The sequence below is a fragment of the Pararge aegeria genome, chromosome 1, assembly GCF_905163445.1.
Source record: "Pararge aegeria chromosome 1, ilParAegt1.1, whole genome shotgun sequence".
In the NCBI taxonomy this organism is placed as follows: Eukaryota; Metazoa; Arthropoda; class Insecta; order Lepidoptera; family Nymphalidae; genus Pararge; species Pararge aegeria.
In genome coordinates this window covers 18,906,290-18,922,686 of record NC_053180.1, presented here as the reverse complement: position 1 = coordinate 18,922,686, position 16,397 = coordinate 18,906,290, and the positions used below count along the sequence as shown (strand labels likewise).

Here is a 16,397-nt window from a genome sequence, read left to right as displayed (position 1 = left end):
TTTTTTAGATGAGAGAAACATTATATACAAACATATTGGGTTGTTTTGCTTACTGTTCATCTTGTGATTGAAGATGTCCATATTTGCAAGGGCGTGGGTCTGGGGTTACATGCTCTCTGTATTTATTTATAGTATTAACAAAAGAGAAACTACACACTACAATTCAAATTTTCTTTATTTAAGTAAGTAATTAGGTAACTTAAAACGTTTGTTGTTTGGTAGTGAACATTTAACATTATCGTGTAGCTATATAAACTTTTTTTATAATCATAATAATAATAATAATCAATAAAAACAAATATTATTTATTATTATTGTTATAATATAATTATTAATTTAATAATTTATCTATGCTAGTTCTAAACAACGATTAACTAAACACAAAATATTTAACATGAGCCTTCCCACATTCAACACTCTTTTTGTACAGGTTTATCTTTATTTGCAAGACATAAGAAAATAAAATTAGTCATTTTTTATACTAAGTTAATAGTTACTGATTCGTCAAGCAGTCCTTATAGTTAAGTAAGATTAATTTGTGACTAGAAATTTAATTTACTTCAAATTTTGTTGTTAAGTACAATTATGTATATAATAATATTCATAATCACTAGGTACGTCGTTTTGAGCAACATAATACAAATACTATGCTTTAAAAAGTCAATTTAAAAAAATATATAAATTTATTGACACTCATTGAATATTGTGCAAAATAATTTATAATTAATTATATTTATTGTTATAAAAATTATACTAATTTCCAATTGAGTCAGAATGTCCTCATCAAAGTCAAGTTAATGGTCCACACAATGAAACGTCATACATATTGTATTCTCAGTTATCATACGATTATAATAATTTAATCATACTCTTCTCTCTTTATGATATATATCCGTCAAACAAAAAAAAAATAACTAATTACTGTGTTTGTACAATTTGCCAGCAATTATTCTTTGATCAGAGCTCTTAAAATTACTCTCAATAAACTAACATCAAAATACTTCTTTAATACTTTTTTATAACTCATAACTTTTCCTCCGAACTCTTTCTTATTACTAATGGCTTTAATCTACTTCTTAACTTTACCAGTCGCTTACTAACTTTGCCAGTCGATGTTGGATTTCTTAGATCAGGCATAGATTTACTCTCATGAACGGATAAATGTTCTGTAGACTTTGACACTGTACCATAATAACGGGGCATGCTAAAGTCGTTCATTTGTAACATCTTGGCAGACTGCTGTTTTATACTTTGCAGACTAGTTTCTTCTTTATAATCAGGTATAAACGATGGACTGTCTGCAAAGAATCTTGGCAGATTATTACTTTTAATAATTGGTGTATCTGGGAGTGAACTTAATTTTAATTCACTGGATGCCAACGATGGAACTCCTACCGTAGATTTGCTTTTTGTTAATGGGGGCTTTTCTGGAACTAAATGTGCTGGGATATTTAAGAATGATGCACTTCTATGGGGCACTCTTGCCAACACTTTGTTAATTTTATTGGGATCCATATTTTTCAAACTTTCAACCCTGTTAAGTGTCGGTCTTGATAATCTTGCCCCACTGTCTATTCTGTCTAATGTTTTGGTACTATTTGTCCGCAATATTCCCTTAACACTTTCAACTCTTGGTAACGATAAAATGGGCGGTAGGGTCAACATTGAAACTGGATCATATTCGTATATATTATGTGGAGTTGCAAGTTTGGGTTCGCCTTTTATTGTGACTGTACTTGTTTTAATCACATCTTGCTTCTTAATAGCTACATTCATTGTCAGACCTTCTTCAGTATCCGGGCTATTGCGATCTTCCTCTTCTTCTTCTTCAATTTTGAACATTTCATAATTGAGTTCATCTTTAAACATAATCTCAAAGTCTGTAACGGGTGAATCTAGTTCGTCCTCGAAATAAACTTTTGTTCTGTTAGGTTTGTCTGATAAATAGTCTGGTTCAGACTTTGTTTCAAGTTCATCAAGCGAATTTGTGCTGCCTTTTTTTAATTCGTGTTCATCTCTAAATATCAGCGATTTAGAAAAAACCTGGAAATGTAAAATATTATTCACAGTCATTTGCAAGAAAATATTATTTAGAACTTGTAATATCTCTTTATCATGCAAAATTTAGTACGGTATCAATAATTTTAAACAACTATGTTTATTTTTACAAAAGTCAAGATCATCAAAACTAAATAATCTTATCCAAATCCGTCACTATCTTTGCGATTCGCAACTGTTTACTTTAAGAGATATTATCATCAATGTCGAGATCTTGTCTTGAAATATCTATACTTATTTTTACTACTTATTCGTAGTACTTATCAATATGGTTTATTTACTGATAATAATCCTTTCACAGGCCATTAGATTAAACTGCATAAATTATACCACATTTAACGCGGCATCTAGGGGCAAATTTCAATAAAATATTTTTCCTTTGACTTTGGTGGTGGCTTAAGAAGTATGTATTATTATAATACAATCAGGGCCTGAACTCGGGTAAAGAAGTCTGCCCCTTAGGAAACAATAGAATAGTAATAATACGACTGTGATTAAGTAGTTAGGTAGATACTTTATTCACAATGATTTATTCATGAATTTTTTTGATTATAATTTCTTTTTGACTATTCATTAATGAAGAATTTAACTTTTAACGTTTAGCAGTGGAAATTTCAAATACATATTTGAAACGCGATGCCATCGATCAGATGTAATGTGTCGTAAAACAAATGACACTGGAACCGAATAGAAAATAAATTGCAAACTTTAAATTCTTTTTTTTAAATTGTGATATTTTATTATAGCAGTATTTTTATATGTAATTAATGTTCTACTTTATTTTAGAACTTATAAATAAAGAAATATCTATATTTTTTTTATATTATCTAATTTAAAAAAAAAACTTTAAGTACTATATATAGCGTTGAATTTTTTTTTGTTCAATAGTATAGACCGATTATGATGACAAACCGATGGCAACTTTCTAACAAAAATATATCAAATAAAATATGTGCATGCAAATCCTCTATTATTTTTTAGTATCAACTAGAGGTAAACGGATGACATTAAGCGAGTCATAGAGAGCTGCTGGACCCAAACGGCACAAGACCTCTCTATAAAATTCCTATGACCAACAGTTGACGACCACTGGTTAAAATTATGTTGATGATGAAAAACAAAAGGATTGACGTGCTTTCTCTTTCATTTTCAATAAGTCAGTAGAGTACCTCGTATAATTTGTCAGCGTGCAGGGGTAGCTCATTAACTTCTCTGTTCGCTATGACTCTTTGGGGTAGATGGTTATTGTTGATTGGCTGCTGCGTGACCACGCTGTCCAGACTTGCACCCATATTCGCGTAGCCATTTGCATGTTGCTTCTCATCTTCTAAACTGTAACGAAATTCATACTTCTTAATACTGAATAACCTGTGACTGCAATCTCAACTGCTAAGTGATGATGCAGTCTGAGCTGGTCATGGGCTAACCTGTTATAGTATGGTTGCTATCATGACTTTGATATATGTCAAATATTTCTTTATTCAAATAGGCACAAATATAGCACTTTTGATGCATCGATTAAATACAAAATGTGAACATAGTAGTGACTAGTGATGGCGATAACTACATTCTTAAACTTAAAACTAATGCTACGAGGCTTCCGAACGCGCCCTGGACTAAGGAGAAGCCCACAACAAACTTAGCCGGGGGTTAAATAAACCCAAACCCCTAATCGGTTTCTGCGCGTTATCATAAAGGAACGCTAAATCGCTTAGTGGCACGTCTTTGTCAGTAGGGTGGTAACTGGTCACTACTGAAGCCAGACCAGACCAGAGAAACTTCATGGTTGACTTCCTTACTAAAAACATACATGTGAAAGTGTGTTTGTTTGTTTGTTTATTTGTCCTTCCTTCTAACGCCTTAACTAAGCAACCCATCAACTTAATTTTTAGCATAGAATTAGTTGAAAAGACGGACAGTAATACACTCTAAAAAAAATTTGGTTATTCCTAACAAGATAGTGATTGTTGTGATCAAGCATCTTGATTCCATACGAGCCTAACAAGAACATAGATACATCAAATAAGATGATAATGATTGTTTATCATAATTCAATAGACTGGGCAACTGTATTGCTCCTATTATTGTTACTTAACTAAGGCATATTCTTAACTGATTCAATTTACGTACTTGTTTAAGCTAAATAATTAAAAATGATCTAATCATACAAAGAAGTAAATAATAATAGAAACAACGTATTTATTTGTTAGAATCAATGAACATACCTACATTTTTAGCTCAATCTATAATGAACTTGCTGCTATAACTAATCAGCTTTTGTTGTTATGTTTATTATCATAATTGTTATAATTTATATAACGTCAACTAAGAGAAAATCTCTCTTAGTTGGCTTAATCTCACGAAGCTATTTCCAAAGGATTTTTAAAGAGTACGCGGGCAACAGATACATAATAATTCGTAGTGGTTTTTATGAGTTGCATTGCTCATACAAACCTCCCTTTTGAATACCTACGTAAGTACGAGTACGTAATAGAACGTGACAATAATTTTATAGACCTGAGAAACGATCACTTAGGTGTAGGTACATATTGTGTATTCTGATCTCTCCTAGTAAATATCCACATTTCTATTACTGTGATCCTAAAATTCTTTTAATCACATCAGAGCTACAGCACACGTTTATGGAACAACCGTAAATTGTATTTTATATCCAAGAATTATGTTTTTAAACGCCGTGATAGCTTAGGACTTAGTTTGAATCCCAGTAAGCACCTCCAAGTTATGTTAGCTTTAAGTAATTAAAATAACACTTCAACGGTGAAGGAAAACATCGTAAGGTAACATTCATGCCTGAGAGTTCTCCGTAATGTTCTCAAAGGTATGTAGAGTCCACTAAACCACACTGGGCATGCGTGGTGGACTACGGCCTTAATCCCTTCTCATTGAGACAGAAGACCCGTGCCCCATAGTGGACAGGTGGGTGGGGTGGCTTATGGTTTCATATGATGATTATATTTTTAAAATTTTATAGCAATTTCGAATCAATATATAGTTTTACGGAGTTCGTATTCAAATTTTAATGCTTTTGTTGAATACAGTGTGTGGTGAGAATTCATTTGTGAATCACCCGTGTTTATATTCAATGTTTGATAAGCACGACCTTTCTTATAATATCCTATTAATAGCAACTTTGATAATAATGACATTGTATCTAGACCTTCTACCTTCTTACTTTCTAAAGGCGCCTGTCCACAAGGCTGTGTGGATGTGTTCTCAGCACGGCTAGAATGGACAGGAGACAATTATCTCCCCGGGAAAGGATAAAAATTTATCTTCTACAAATTTATCAACTGTCAGAGCACTGGCGCACAGGTGGATATAATATCCAAATAATATATTTGTAATAATCATGATCATAATATGTGCGTCAACTGGTGGACATAGGTCTCTTTCAGGCAGCGCCAACTTTCCCTATTTGCAGCTTTCCTCATCCAGTCGATGCCTGCCACTTTTCGGAGGTCGTCGCTCCATCTAGTTGGGTGGCGTCCGGCGTGTGTAGTAATAAACGGGGGTAAACTTATCCTATTCCATGTCTGCTTTAGCAGGTGGACACATTAATGTGTCCACCTGCAAATAAATAAATAAATATACTACGACGATACACACATCGCCATCTAGCCCCAAAGTAAGCGTAGCTGCTTGTGTTATGGGTACTGAGATAGCTGATGAATATTTTTTTATGAATATAACACACATAAATACTTATATTATACAGATAAACACCCAGACACTCAAAAACATTCATGCTCATCACACAAACATTTTCCAGTAGTGGGAATCGAACCCACGGCCTTGGGCTCAGAATGCAGGGTCGCTGCAAACTGCGCCAATCGGACGATTATATCCCTTGTCAGCGGATATAATCGGGGATATCATTTTTATCTCCTGCCTGTTGCCTCTGCTGGATGTGCTTAAAATCACCCGATCATTGTAATTAGAAAACAATGGAAAATCTTTTCTAGCCGCGTTTGTCTAGCAACTCCAAACCTTACGAACCTTTTAATAAAGCTATTTTGTTACATTAGCTTTTTTTTTATATTCCACACAGGTTAACCTTTGCCTGCAATCTCACCTGGTGGTAATTTATGATGCAGTCGAAGATGGTAGTGGGCTAACCTGTGTATAGCTTCGCAATTCCTTTTGTTTATTTACTAAGGCAACAACAACATAAAAGTTATATTCCAGTGTCTTAATTGAAGATGAATTGATTTTGAGTCGATACGCTTAGGCCATAGCTAACTGAACTACCTCGCATTTCTAACTCTCATATTTCTTCACATGGCACTTTCTCCGCTAATACAAGACTAGTTAAAACCCATGTCATAAAATTTCGCAGCTTAGCCAAGTAAGCATTTTCTGACATACGCAGTGGCAGGTTATCACCCTACCGACACAGACCTGCCGCTAAGCAATTTAGCTTGCTGGTACGATGGCGCCTAGAAACCTTTTAGCAGCAAGGGTTTAATTTAACTGCCATAGGTTAGCCTGTTACCATTTGAAACTGCATCTCTTACAACATTGAGATTGAAATTAGTTTTTTTTTAATTTGAATAAAAAATTTGACGCTACCGCCTGTTTACCTTGCATTGCTTTATTTATATTAATAATAGACATACAAAGCACATAGCTAGCTGTATTGGGTGAAAAACCATCGCCTTCAAACAGAGCAATTCTTAACAACACTGGCATGCTATGGACAATGACAACAAAGTGAAGCGAAGGTATTAAACCTCATGTGCTCATAATTAAAAAAAAAACATTTATTCCAAGTAGGCCTAATGTAAGCACTTTTGAAGCGTCAAGACTGTCTGTTTGTAGTGACTCTACCACCGGTTCGGAAGGCAGATTCTACCGAGAAGAAGCCGGCGAGAAACTCAGCAGTTGCTCTTTTCCAACATCAACAATTTACATTTTACATTTTAACATTCTTTTCTATCTTGTGAGAGATGAAAGCGGAGCCAGATGCTTTCCATTACATTGTCCTTGTCATTAAATGAAAACGACATTGCAACCACGCCCTTCAAACCAGAACACGACAATACTGCTTAGCGGCAGAATAAGCATGGCTGCCACAAAAAGCTCTAGTCTAAATACATCTTAAATAGCCGCTCTGTAGTGTATATGTAGCCTAATTGCAAAAATAAAATTATATCACTAGCGATAACAGCAAGAGGATAAATCCTGATAATGTTTTCAATGCACTTGTAAATATCAGCGTATTGTAAATAACGATATGAACAATAACGCAGCACGAGCCATTGTGTGCAGATATTTTCAGTACGGTATACCAGGGTGTTCACATAGTCGCTAAATATCAGGAACTTAAGAAATTCGTTTGCCTAGTACTTAGTTGGCATATTCGACTAAGGATCAGGTCCTTGTATTGGCTTTTCTCGGTCTGGTTACCTAGTGTACATATTAGGTACCTTAAAAGTATGCTGGCCTAGTACTTAGTATAAATTTGACTAAGGATCAGGTCCTTGTATTGGCGTTTCTTGGTCGGGTCACCAAGTGCACATATTATATATACCGTAAAAGTATGTTGGCCTAGTACCTACAACTAGCATATTCGACTAAAGATCAGGTTCTTGTATCTGTGTTTCTCGGTCTGGTTACCAACTGTACATATTAACTTAATAGTTACCTACCTCATAATGATGTTGGCCTAGTATCTACTAGTAGCATATTCAACTAAGGATCAGTTTATTATATAGGCGTTTTCTCGGTAGAGTACCAAATGTACAGTAACTATTTTCGTTGTCTAGAGCACGTTAGGTCATCGGTTCCTGCTATTAGTCAAATCATGTAAGTCATATCTGCATCGTTGGTTAAGAGGTTAGCAGTTTATGCATATATGTTTATGGATCTGGAAAGGCCCGGGGGGGCCAAATATTGTTAGATCAGTCCTGGGTTAGGAATTTAACAGTGACCACCCCCTTGCTTCAAAAAGCTGGTTCCGGTTTTTATTATTACCTCAAGCCTGCCTAGCCACATTGGAGCAGCATGGTGAGTTAATGCTCTAATTCCCTCTCTCCCTCGCTTCCCTCTTCTTTCTTATGATAGAGTACTCCTGTGTCCTCTATCTAGGCACAGTCCAATTTTTTTATATTATATTAGTCCCCTTAAAATTTTACGATGATCTTTTTAACATTTTCCGAGTTGTTAAAAGATTAAAGCGGATTCTTGTCATTAGAAGAGAAAGGTGAATAGTAAATCGATAACTACCCTTTAATAATAAACTTAGTTGCGCTATTTGATGTCTTCTTCTTTCGAATGTCAATTTATTGATAAAGAAAGAGAGAAATCATTGCACTTTATTTAATGCTTTTTAGTCTGATAAATAAAAAATAATTGAAACGAATCTTTAGCTGCTCCAAACACTAGGTTTATTACACATACCATATTAGTATATTTTAAGTCTTGAGTATATTTTAAGCCGGTTGTTCAAACAATCCTTTAATTTTAATGCATATAAAAAGTAATATTGTTTTATTATTTAATACCTATTTATAAGTAATTAAATAAAACAAAACGTACTTAGCCATGATTTATGTTTTATTGTTGTCAAACACACGTCGCGTGTAATTTACATTTAACTTTATTTGAAATTTTCCTTGAATATAATTTTATCACACATTATATTAGAGGGGATTTACGACAACTATAATTTATGACAAGTGAAATTTTGTTTTGCTGAAATAATGATTATATTTTCTTTGCAGAATTATCACCATGTCGCTTTGTTATGTAAAAAATATCGAAATGCAGTGGAAATACTTTAACAGTAAACTCGCCACTTCATAATAAAACCTATCTTATGATAGAAAGATAGATAAAGTCTTAATTGCACAAATTAAAAGCAAAAACAAGAAATAACAAAACAAAAAATTTCATCATCATCGTATTGATGGGCACAGGCCTCCTCTCTCATTAAAGAGAGTAGTTTAAATCACCAAGCCCACCGAGCTACTATAATGAGGATTGGTGGGCTTCCTCATTATCACCTCATTACAGGTAACGAGTATAGTAAATATATAAGTATAAGTCTCCTCTTAGAATGAGAAAAGTTTAGACTGTAGTCCACCCCGCTCGCCAAGTGCGAGTGTTAGTAGACTTAAAAAAACATTATGGAAAATTATTATAATAAAATGCAGGTTTTCTTATGATGTTTGACTCCACTCAGTGGCGTGCATAGATCACAAGGTATGCAGATGATATAAAACAAAGAAAATCATCAAACTTTTTATAACTCTTTAAATGCTTATGCTTAAGTTTTTTTAAACTGGAACTGGAGCTTTTTTTAATTTTATATCATCTTCCCGCTTAGTGCATACCCTGCGTATATCCAGTATGCACGCCACTGTCTTCACTATTATAGCAGTCATATTTTAACTGCTTCAATTAAAAAAAAACCTGTTGGGTTTTAGAGCATAAATCCACCACGCTATTCCAATGCGGATTGTTGGAGTTTGACGGCTCATAAATAGCATTTAACAGTACACGACTAAAGGCCTCTGTCACTGACCACGCTGGGCAGCCGAGTTGGTGTTCGCAGTACGCTGCAGTCCGTTCTCCCTTACATTCGTAAATATGACCATGTATCACAATTTCGCTCTCGTCTCAAGTGGTTACCTATTCGACTTCGCCGGAATTTGCACATTCTTTCTATTCTCTACTGTGTGTTGTTTTTTCCTTCTTCTCCACCTTATTTAAAGGAAAAATTTGAATTCGTTGGTCGCCCTGGTGAAGTTCTCCGTACTGCAAGGAAATTGATCTTAAGGGTGCCTTCACATAATTCATCTTTCTTCCACCGATCTTTCACTGTTCAGGCTGTTAAGCTTTGGAATGCCTTGCCTCTTGAAATCCGAGAGGCACAGTCTATTACCATTTTTAAAAAACTTGTCAAAGATCATTTTCTGTCTGCATCTGCGGATCTTTAACTTGCCTATTCCCTTCTGTTTTATTTGTGGTTTGACATTATTGTATATATTTACCTATATAGGTATATATTAATTATTATCACTATCTATATATTTTATTGTAAGTTTGTTATATGTACATATTATATTTGTATATATAGGTTTATGCATGTTTATTTGCAACACAGTACAGTTAAATGCACCACCTACCTCTCTTCTTGAGCTGTTTTTAGCGCCTTTGGTTGCCTGGAAGAGATCGCTATGTAGCGATAAGGCCGCCAAATTGTATACCTTTTGTTAAATTTTTACTGTTAATTTGTTATGTTTATGTGGTGTACAATAAAAGTGTATTCATTCCTTTGGTCACCTCGTACTGCACCCGCGGAAAGAATAAGTGGCCTACAACTGTATTTAGACGTGCCGCTGAGCGATTTAGCGTTCCGGTACGATGTCGATTAGTAGTATAATATAGCTGCCTTACCCCTAACAGGTAAGTCCGTTACCAACTCAGACTTATAAAATATGATTCCTAAGGTAATTTTGGACCTACCAATGCATAAGTTTAAAGAATGTGTTAAAACACATTTATTACAGCGAGGTACAATTGATGAATTTCTTAGTGACAAGATTGCTTGGAAGCTTCCGGCTCCACTTTTATCTCTGACAAGATAGAAAAATGAATTTTAAAATGTTAATTGTTGATATTGGAAAAGTGCAACTGCTGAGTTTTTTGCCGGCTTCTTCTCGGTAGAATCTGCCTTCAAAACCGGTGGTAGAGTCACTACACACAGACAGACTTGACGTTTCAAAAGTGCTTATAATAGGCCTACTTAAAATAAATGAATTTAGATTTTTTTTTGAGACTACATCAACACTCTCACAATCGTACTCTCTTGATATGTATTTATAATAATAATAATAATAATAATTAAATTTTATTTCAGGCATAGCCCATATAGTGTGCACTTAACAGTTTTTAAAAATAACATAAAATGAAGCACAAATTAAATTAACAATAATAATAATAATAATAATAAAAATAATTAAAATTAATAAAATACTAATAATTAAACACGAAACAAATATTAAAATAAATAAATATAATGTTAGTAACAATACAAAACCACTATCCTATGTTAGACAACTTAAATCCTAAACTATACCGGCCCAACAAACCAGTCTCTGGGTGTGGCCCTCCTATAGCCCGTGTGTGCACCATTCCAGCACCTCCAGAGGGGGCTATCCAGCTTATTGGCCCATGTGTTAAGGAGGGTGTTGGTACTGCTCACAAGCCTGACAACATAGACGCCGAACGCCTACGCATGATCGCGAGGAAATCGTCCACACGAACGTCCGCAAACATTGCTGACGCACTGCAGTGTCGAGGCTTCCTCAGCACCGCCCTCAACACATTGTTATATTGAATACGCAGGGCGCTGTAGGCTCGCTGCGTGTAGTTCGTCCACAGACTGCACGTGTAGAAAGATTGACAGTAGGCTCTAAACAGGGTTATCTTTAATCTGCGAGCCAACATATTGCCTCGAACTGACAGCGCCCGGCGCTCACGTTCCATGTCGCTGTCGTCACCCAGGCGTTCGGTTACTATATGCCCTAGATATTTGAACGCAGCTACCTGTTTCAGGGGAGTTCCACCTAATTGTATACATGGTTTAAAATTTATCGGTTTGTTATTTCCCCTAAAAACAATAACTTCACTTTTTTTGGAGCTGAGCCCATTAACCTTCGCATAGTCCTCGCAGATCGTAACCCTCTCAAACCACTGACCGAGGGGCTCAACAGAACCATATCGTCTGCATAACTAAAGTTGTTCATGGTTACGCCGTCCACAGAACACCCGACCCCAGCTCTGCTGAGCTCCTCTATCAGCCGATTGACATACAGGTTAAAAAGCCTTGGTGACGAAAGCCCCACCTGTCTCACCCCACAATCCAGCTTGTAAGGGTCACTTAGAGCGTTAATTTATATCTCTGTAACTACTTTTTTTCTTTGGTGTGCAATAAAAGTGTATTCATTCATTCATTCATTAAACACTTACAAGACGGTGAGATAGCAGTCAAGGGCTAATGTGTGGTGGAATAAATAAAAATATTCTGATCTACTGTCACCACAGTTTATTTAATCATACAATAATTTACCAGCCATGAGTTCTCGATTTTAAAGCAACATATATCTCCAATGTGAAGTGGATAAGTGACCTTGGTATTCGCGAACATATACCGATTGTGTGATAAGCGATAAAGTCACTGTACATTCATCGAAGTGATATATCTCAGATGATAGCGTGGATTAATAATAAACCAGATATCACAGATATTTTATTTACTTTACTATAAACGGTATAATTGCAGTGATTACAGATTCAAATAAACCTTTTTATCTGGCAGGCGGCTTCGGCCGTGGCTTTGGTGTAATACAATTGCCTTATCCCTAATATAATTTTATAATTTTATTAGTGCTTTTACCTACACTTGGAGGAAATATCAATTTTATAAATTTAAAATGGATATAAAAAAATTCGGAATCGACAGGATTTGAACCTGCGACTCTCTGTCAATCACGGCCTGTTCCATTTTTTTTTATATGCATTTTAAATTTATAAAAATATACCTAATACGTCATCCCGCTACATTTTAAACTGAATTCACAAGACAATGCGAGGTTACCTCGTTACGTATTGTATGTTCAAAAACATAGTCCATACTCAGTTATATGATAAGTCTATGATCAGAGCCTACACTAACTACTTAGGAAATTATATGCCTAGTTCACAAATAACAGCGATTATGGGGTAAAGATTTTCGTTTTGCTATTTACGCACAAAGAAGTTGTAAGACAGACTTCGTCGAAAATGTGTTTTTGTTGAACCTATAAAACGTTTAGTGTGTACACTAAACGTTGTATAGCTGGTGATTTTTTTACATTATTTCGCTCTGTCTTTCATCAATAATTTGTCATTTGAAGGAAGAAGACAAAACCATACTAACGCTTAAAATTTTTACTTTATTAAGCAATGTTATATTTACAAGTAGTTCTGAATATGAATTTGAAATACTTACGTGTAAGTAGCGATCTTCTTGTCGAAGCAAAACCTTTCCTCGCAGCATGACCAGTACAAACTCTCCAGGCAACTGGAAAACAATTGATTTATGTTATATATAATAAATAAATTCATTGTAAACTGTAAAATGATGTTGAAAAAGAGCAATCTGCTGAGTTTCCTGCCGGCTCTTTTCGGTGGAATCTGCCTTTCGAACCGGTGGTAGAGTCACTACAAACAGACTGACTAGACTTTTCAAACGTGGTTATAAACTGGGCATACTTGAAATAAATGAATTTTGAATTTGTAAAGCGTAAACAACTCAATAGGAGTTAAAGAAATTTGACATTTGCCTCTTGCTAAGTTCTGAAAACGAGCATAGCCTACCGCGGCAACAATTGATAATTTCTCGGGAAATCACAAATACTCAAAGTTAAAATGTAAGTTGTATTATATCTCTCTTTCGAGGCTATAAACTCTTTCGAGGCTAGTGCGAACGCAACCTTACGTGCAGCAATTTTCCACCCGTATCAGTAAGATTAACCGAATTTTTCCATTTTGCAACCGTATGCCGACGCCTTATCTTGACGCTTTGGACTTTATCGTGATGGAGCTAGGAACCTCAGCACGAGGAAGATCAAGTTGACAGGTTACTCACAAAATATGCTCGCACAGATAATAATATTATCTTACTTTGTTTATTTTTAGACGTTTTGGTTGTGTCGTTATTGCATAAGATTTTTTCTTCACTTTTTCCGATTAAAAAGTTTTGTTAGTAAGATAGTTTGGGAGCAGTCCACTGCTGAACTAAAGGCCTCTCTCTACGGAAGGGTTTGCTGATAGACGCTGGGCAGACGGGTTGGTGATTGCTGTAGGTGCTGGAGGAGAACAGAGGACGGTGCTACCCGTTCTCCGTGATATTCCCCCAGTCGGCTCGTACGACACCCGCGGGAAAAGAATTGATAGTGACGTACACGGTTTCCTCCCACAATGAGAAGAGGCCGTAGTCTACCACGCTGGCCCAGTGCAGATTTAGTGGACTCCACAAACCTTTCAAAACATTATGTAGAACTCTCAGGTATGCAGGTATCCTCTCGATGTTTTCCTTCAACGTTGAAGCAAATAATTTTTTAATTGCTTTAAAAAAGCACTTCAACAGAAAAAGTTGAAGGTGCGTGCCATAAGTGCTGGGATTCGAACTCGCACCTCTGAAAGTGAAGTCGAAGTCCCACCTACTGGGCTATCACCGCTTCGATCTTGTGTTTACAGAATTCTAAAAATTGTAGGTGCGTACTTGTTCTTAATACTTACTACTGACATGATTTGCAAATGTTCATCAACATTTTGTTATCTTCACATAGCGCTTGCGACCAATGTTTCTTCTGATCTTCACATCACCTCCTTGAGATGACGTCGTATCTGAAAAAATGATAAAAGAAAGATTTAATATGACAAATCATTATGAAACTTGTTAATATTGAATAAACCTAGATAGAATGCTTCCACTTAAAGAAATATTTGTAGAATCCATATCCTAACGGTGGAGACATTTATTTTAATTGTTCAATTATGTGTCATAAATATTAACGTGGGGAAAGGAATTGAGAAAAAATTAATAATTATATTATTTCTGAAAGGCGTTCTATGTCGTATATAAACTAATTTCTTTAAGGAGTGCAAAAAACACTGTCGGACTCGCATTTTTGTCACCTTGTTCTTACAATATAAATAAATCCTTATCCAAATTAAGAACTTTATAAAGATTGATTATGTACCTGCAAATTCCTTTTCAAATTATTCGAATCAAACCTATCATTTGGAAGTTACGATGAATATAGAAATGGTAAAAGCATGAAAAATGCCGGCCGTATGAAATATTTTTTAGAAATAAAACTGGACCCGATACCTAGATAGCGCTGCAATTTGGTTCTCTAAAAACATAAATACATCAATAATATACATAAATACTTATAAAATACAGATAAACACCCAGACACTGAAAAACATTAATGTCCATCACACAAACATTTTCCAGTTGTGGGCATCGAACACACAGCATGGACTCAGAAACCAGCGAAGTGGGCGATCCGCTGCCCACTTCCGACCGCCGACAAAATATATACGCGTATATAAAGTACAGGTTAAGAGTTTTGTTCACTAAGACATTAACACTCGTGGTAAGTTGTAAATAAATCTTTTGTTCCTGACTCCAAGAATTACTCTTGTAGTTACGCCAAAGGTCGTTGGTGTTTATTGACGATAAATACGATAATGTTTGTTGGTTTATATGCCCTTCTTTCACTGTACAGAATTACGTGGAAGTAGGATGATAAAAATTAAAACTATACAATGCCCTATTCAAAATGCCCGCTATATAATTTATTTCCTTATATTTCGCTTTTTAGTCTTGAAAATGTTATAATATTATATACTCCACGCGACCCGCGTCGGTTTCGGGTGTATATATCTGTTAATGGGGGGTGGTTTGGAGTGATTAATAATACTATCTACACTTCTTAGCTTACTTTGGGGCTAGATGGAGATGTGCGTATTGTCGTAGTATAGTACTTGTAGTATAGTAGTAGTAGCTCGTAAGGTTTAGCCAGCTATGTAAGCATATAAAACTATGTCTGAATTTCTTGCCTTTTCAGTACTATAATAATTTGCATATATACTTTTTTGTACAATTATTAATTGATGGCAAAACTAGATGGTGGTGAACCATCGCTTATAAACAGATCAACTACTCCCAGGTCATGCAAGAACACATCCTGCATAGTGTTGCCCTATGCCTCGTGTGCCTGTAATTACACCGGCAACAACTCCCTTCAGACCGGAACACAGCATTGCGACAATGTTGCTTAGCGTTAGCATCCCCGGACGAGCTCTTTACAATAAGCTCTAGAGTCTATAAAAATATTTAACCATCTGCCAGATTTTATTAGGAACACTGAAAATGACAATGAGTTAAATAAAATATTAAAAAAATACCTCATAATGCTTTTATTCTGTAAATGTTTTTTTTTTTTTTTGAGCATCCCCAATAAAATCGGTTTCCCTACTATCGATGTCGTATTTATGTTTTTATAATTCATGAAATTATTTAATTTAAAAAAATGGCCGCGCCCAAACTCGGTTACATTATATAATTAGATTTATTTTAAAAATGTAACATTATGTTATGTTATGTTATGTATTGTGATGAATAAATTTATATTTGAAATTGAAGCTCTATTTCAAACTACAAAATATGTTGAATCACTCTCTTCTGGCCAGAAACAGCCAGACCTAAGCGTACTAAAAGTGGCAGCAACATTATTTTATAGTATGTAAAGATTTAT

At 35.2% G+C, this 16,397-nt stretch overlaps 1 protein-coding gene across 5 annotated transcripts in view; it reads right to left on the bottom strand.

The window, feature by feature from the left end:
* Positions 1 to 322: 322 nt before the first annotated feature.
* The window catches only part of LOC120625804, a 52,424-nt gene continuing 36,349 nt past the window's right edge, over positions 323 to 16,397 (bottom strand). For 4 of the 5 annotated variants that reach the window (XM_039893031.1, XM_039893048.1, XM_039893022.1 and 1 more), the window contains exons 2-5: positions 14,368 to 14,475; positions 13,076 to 13,147; positions 3,228 to 3,390; positions 323 to 2,043 (exon numbers count right to left, since the gene is read on the bottom strand). In XM_039893031.1, coding sequence (XP_039748965.1) covers positions 1,024 to 2,043; positions 3,228 to 3,390; positions 13,076 to 13,147; positions 14,368 to 14,399 — 1,287 coding nt within the window. In that variant the 5' untranslated portion in view covers positions 14,400 to 14,475 and the 3' untranslated portion in view covers positions 323 to 1,023. The remainder of the gene's footprint in view (positions 2,044 to 3,227; positions 3,391 to 13,075; positions 13,148 to 14,367; positions 14,476 to 16,397) is intronic. The other variant, XM_039893056.1, reaches the window with a different exon arrangement.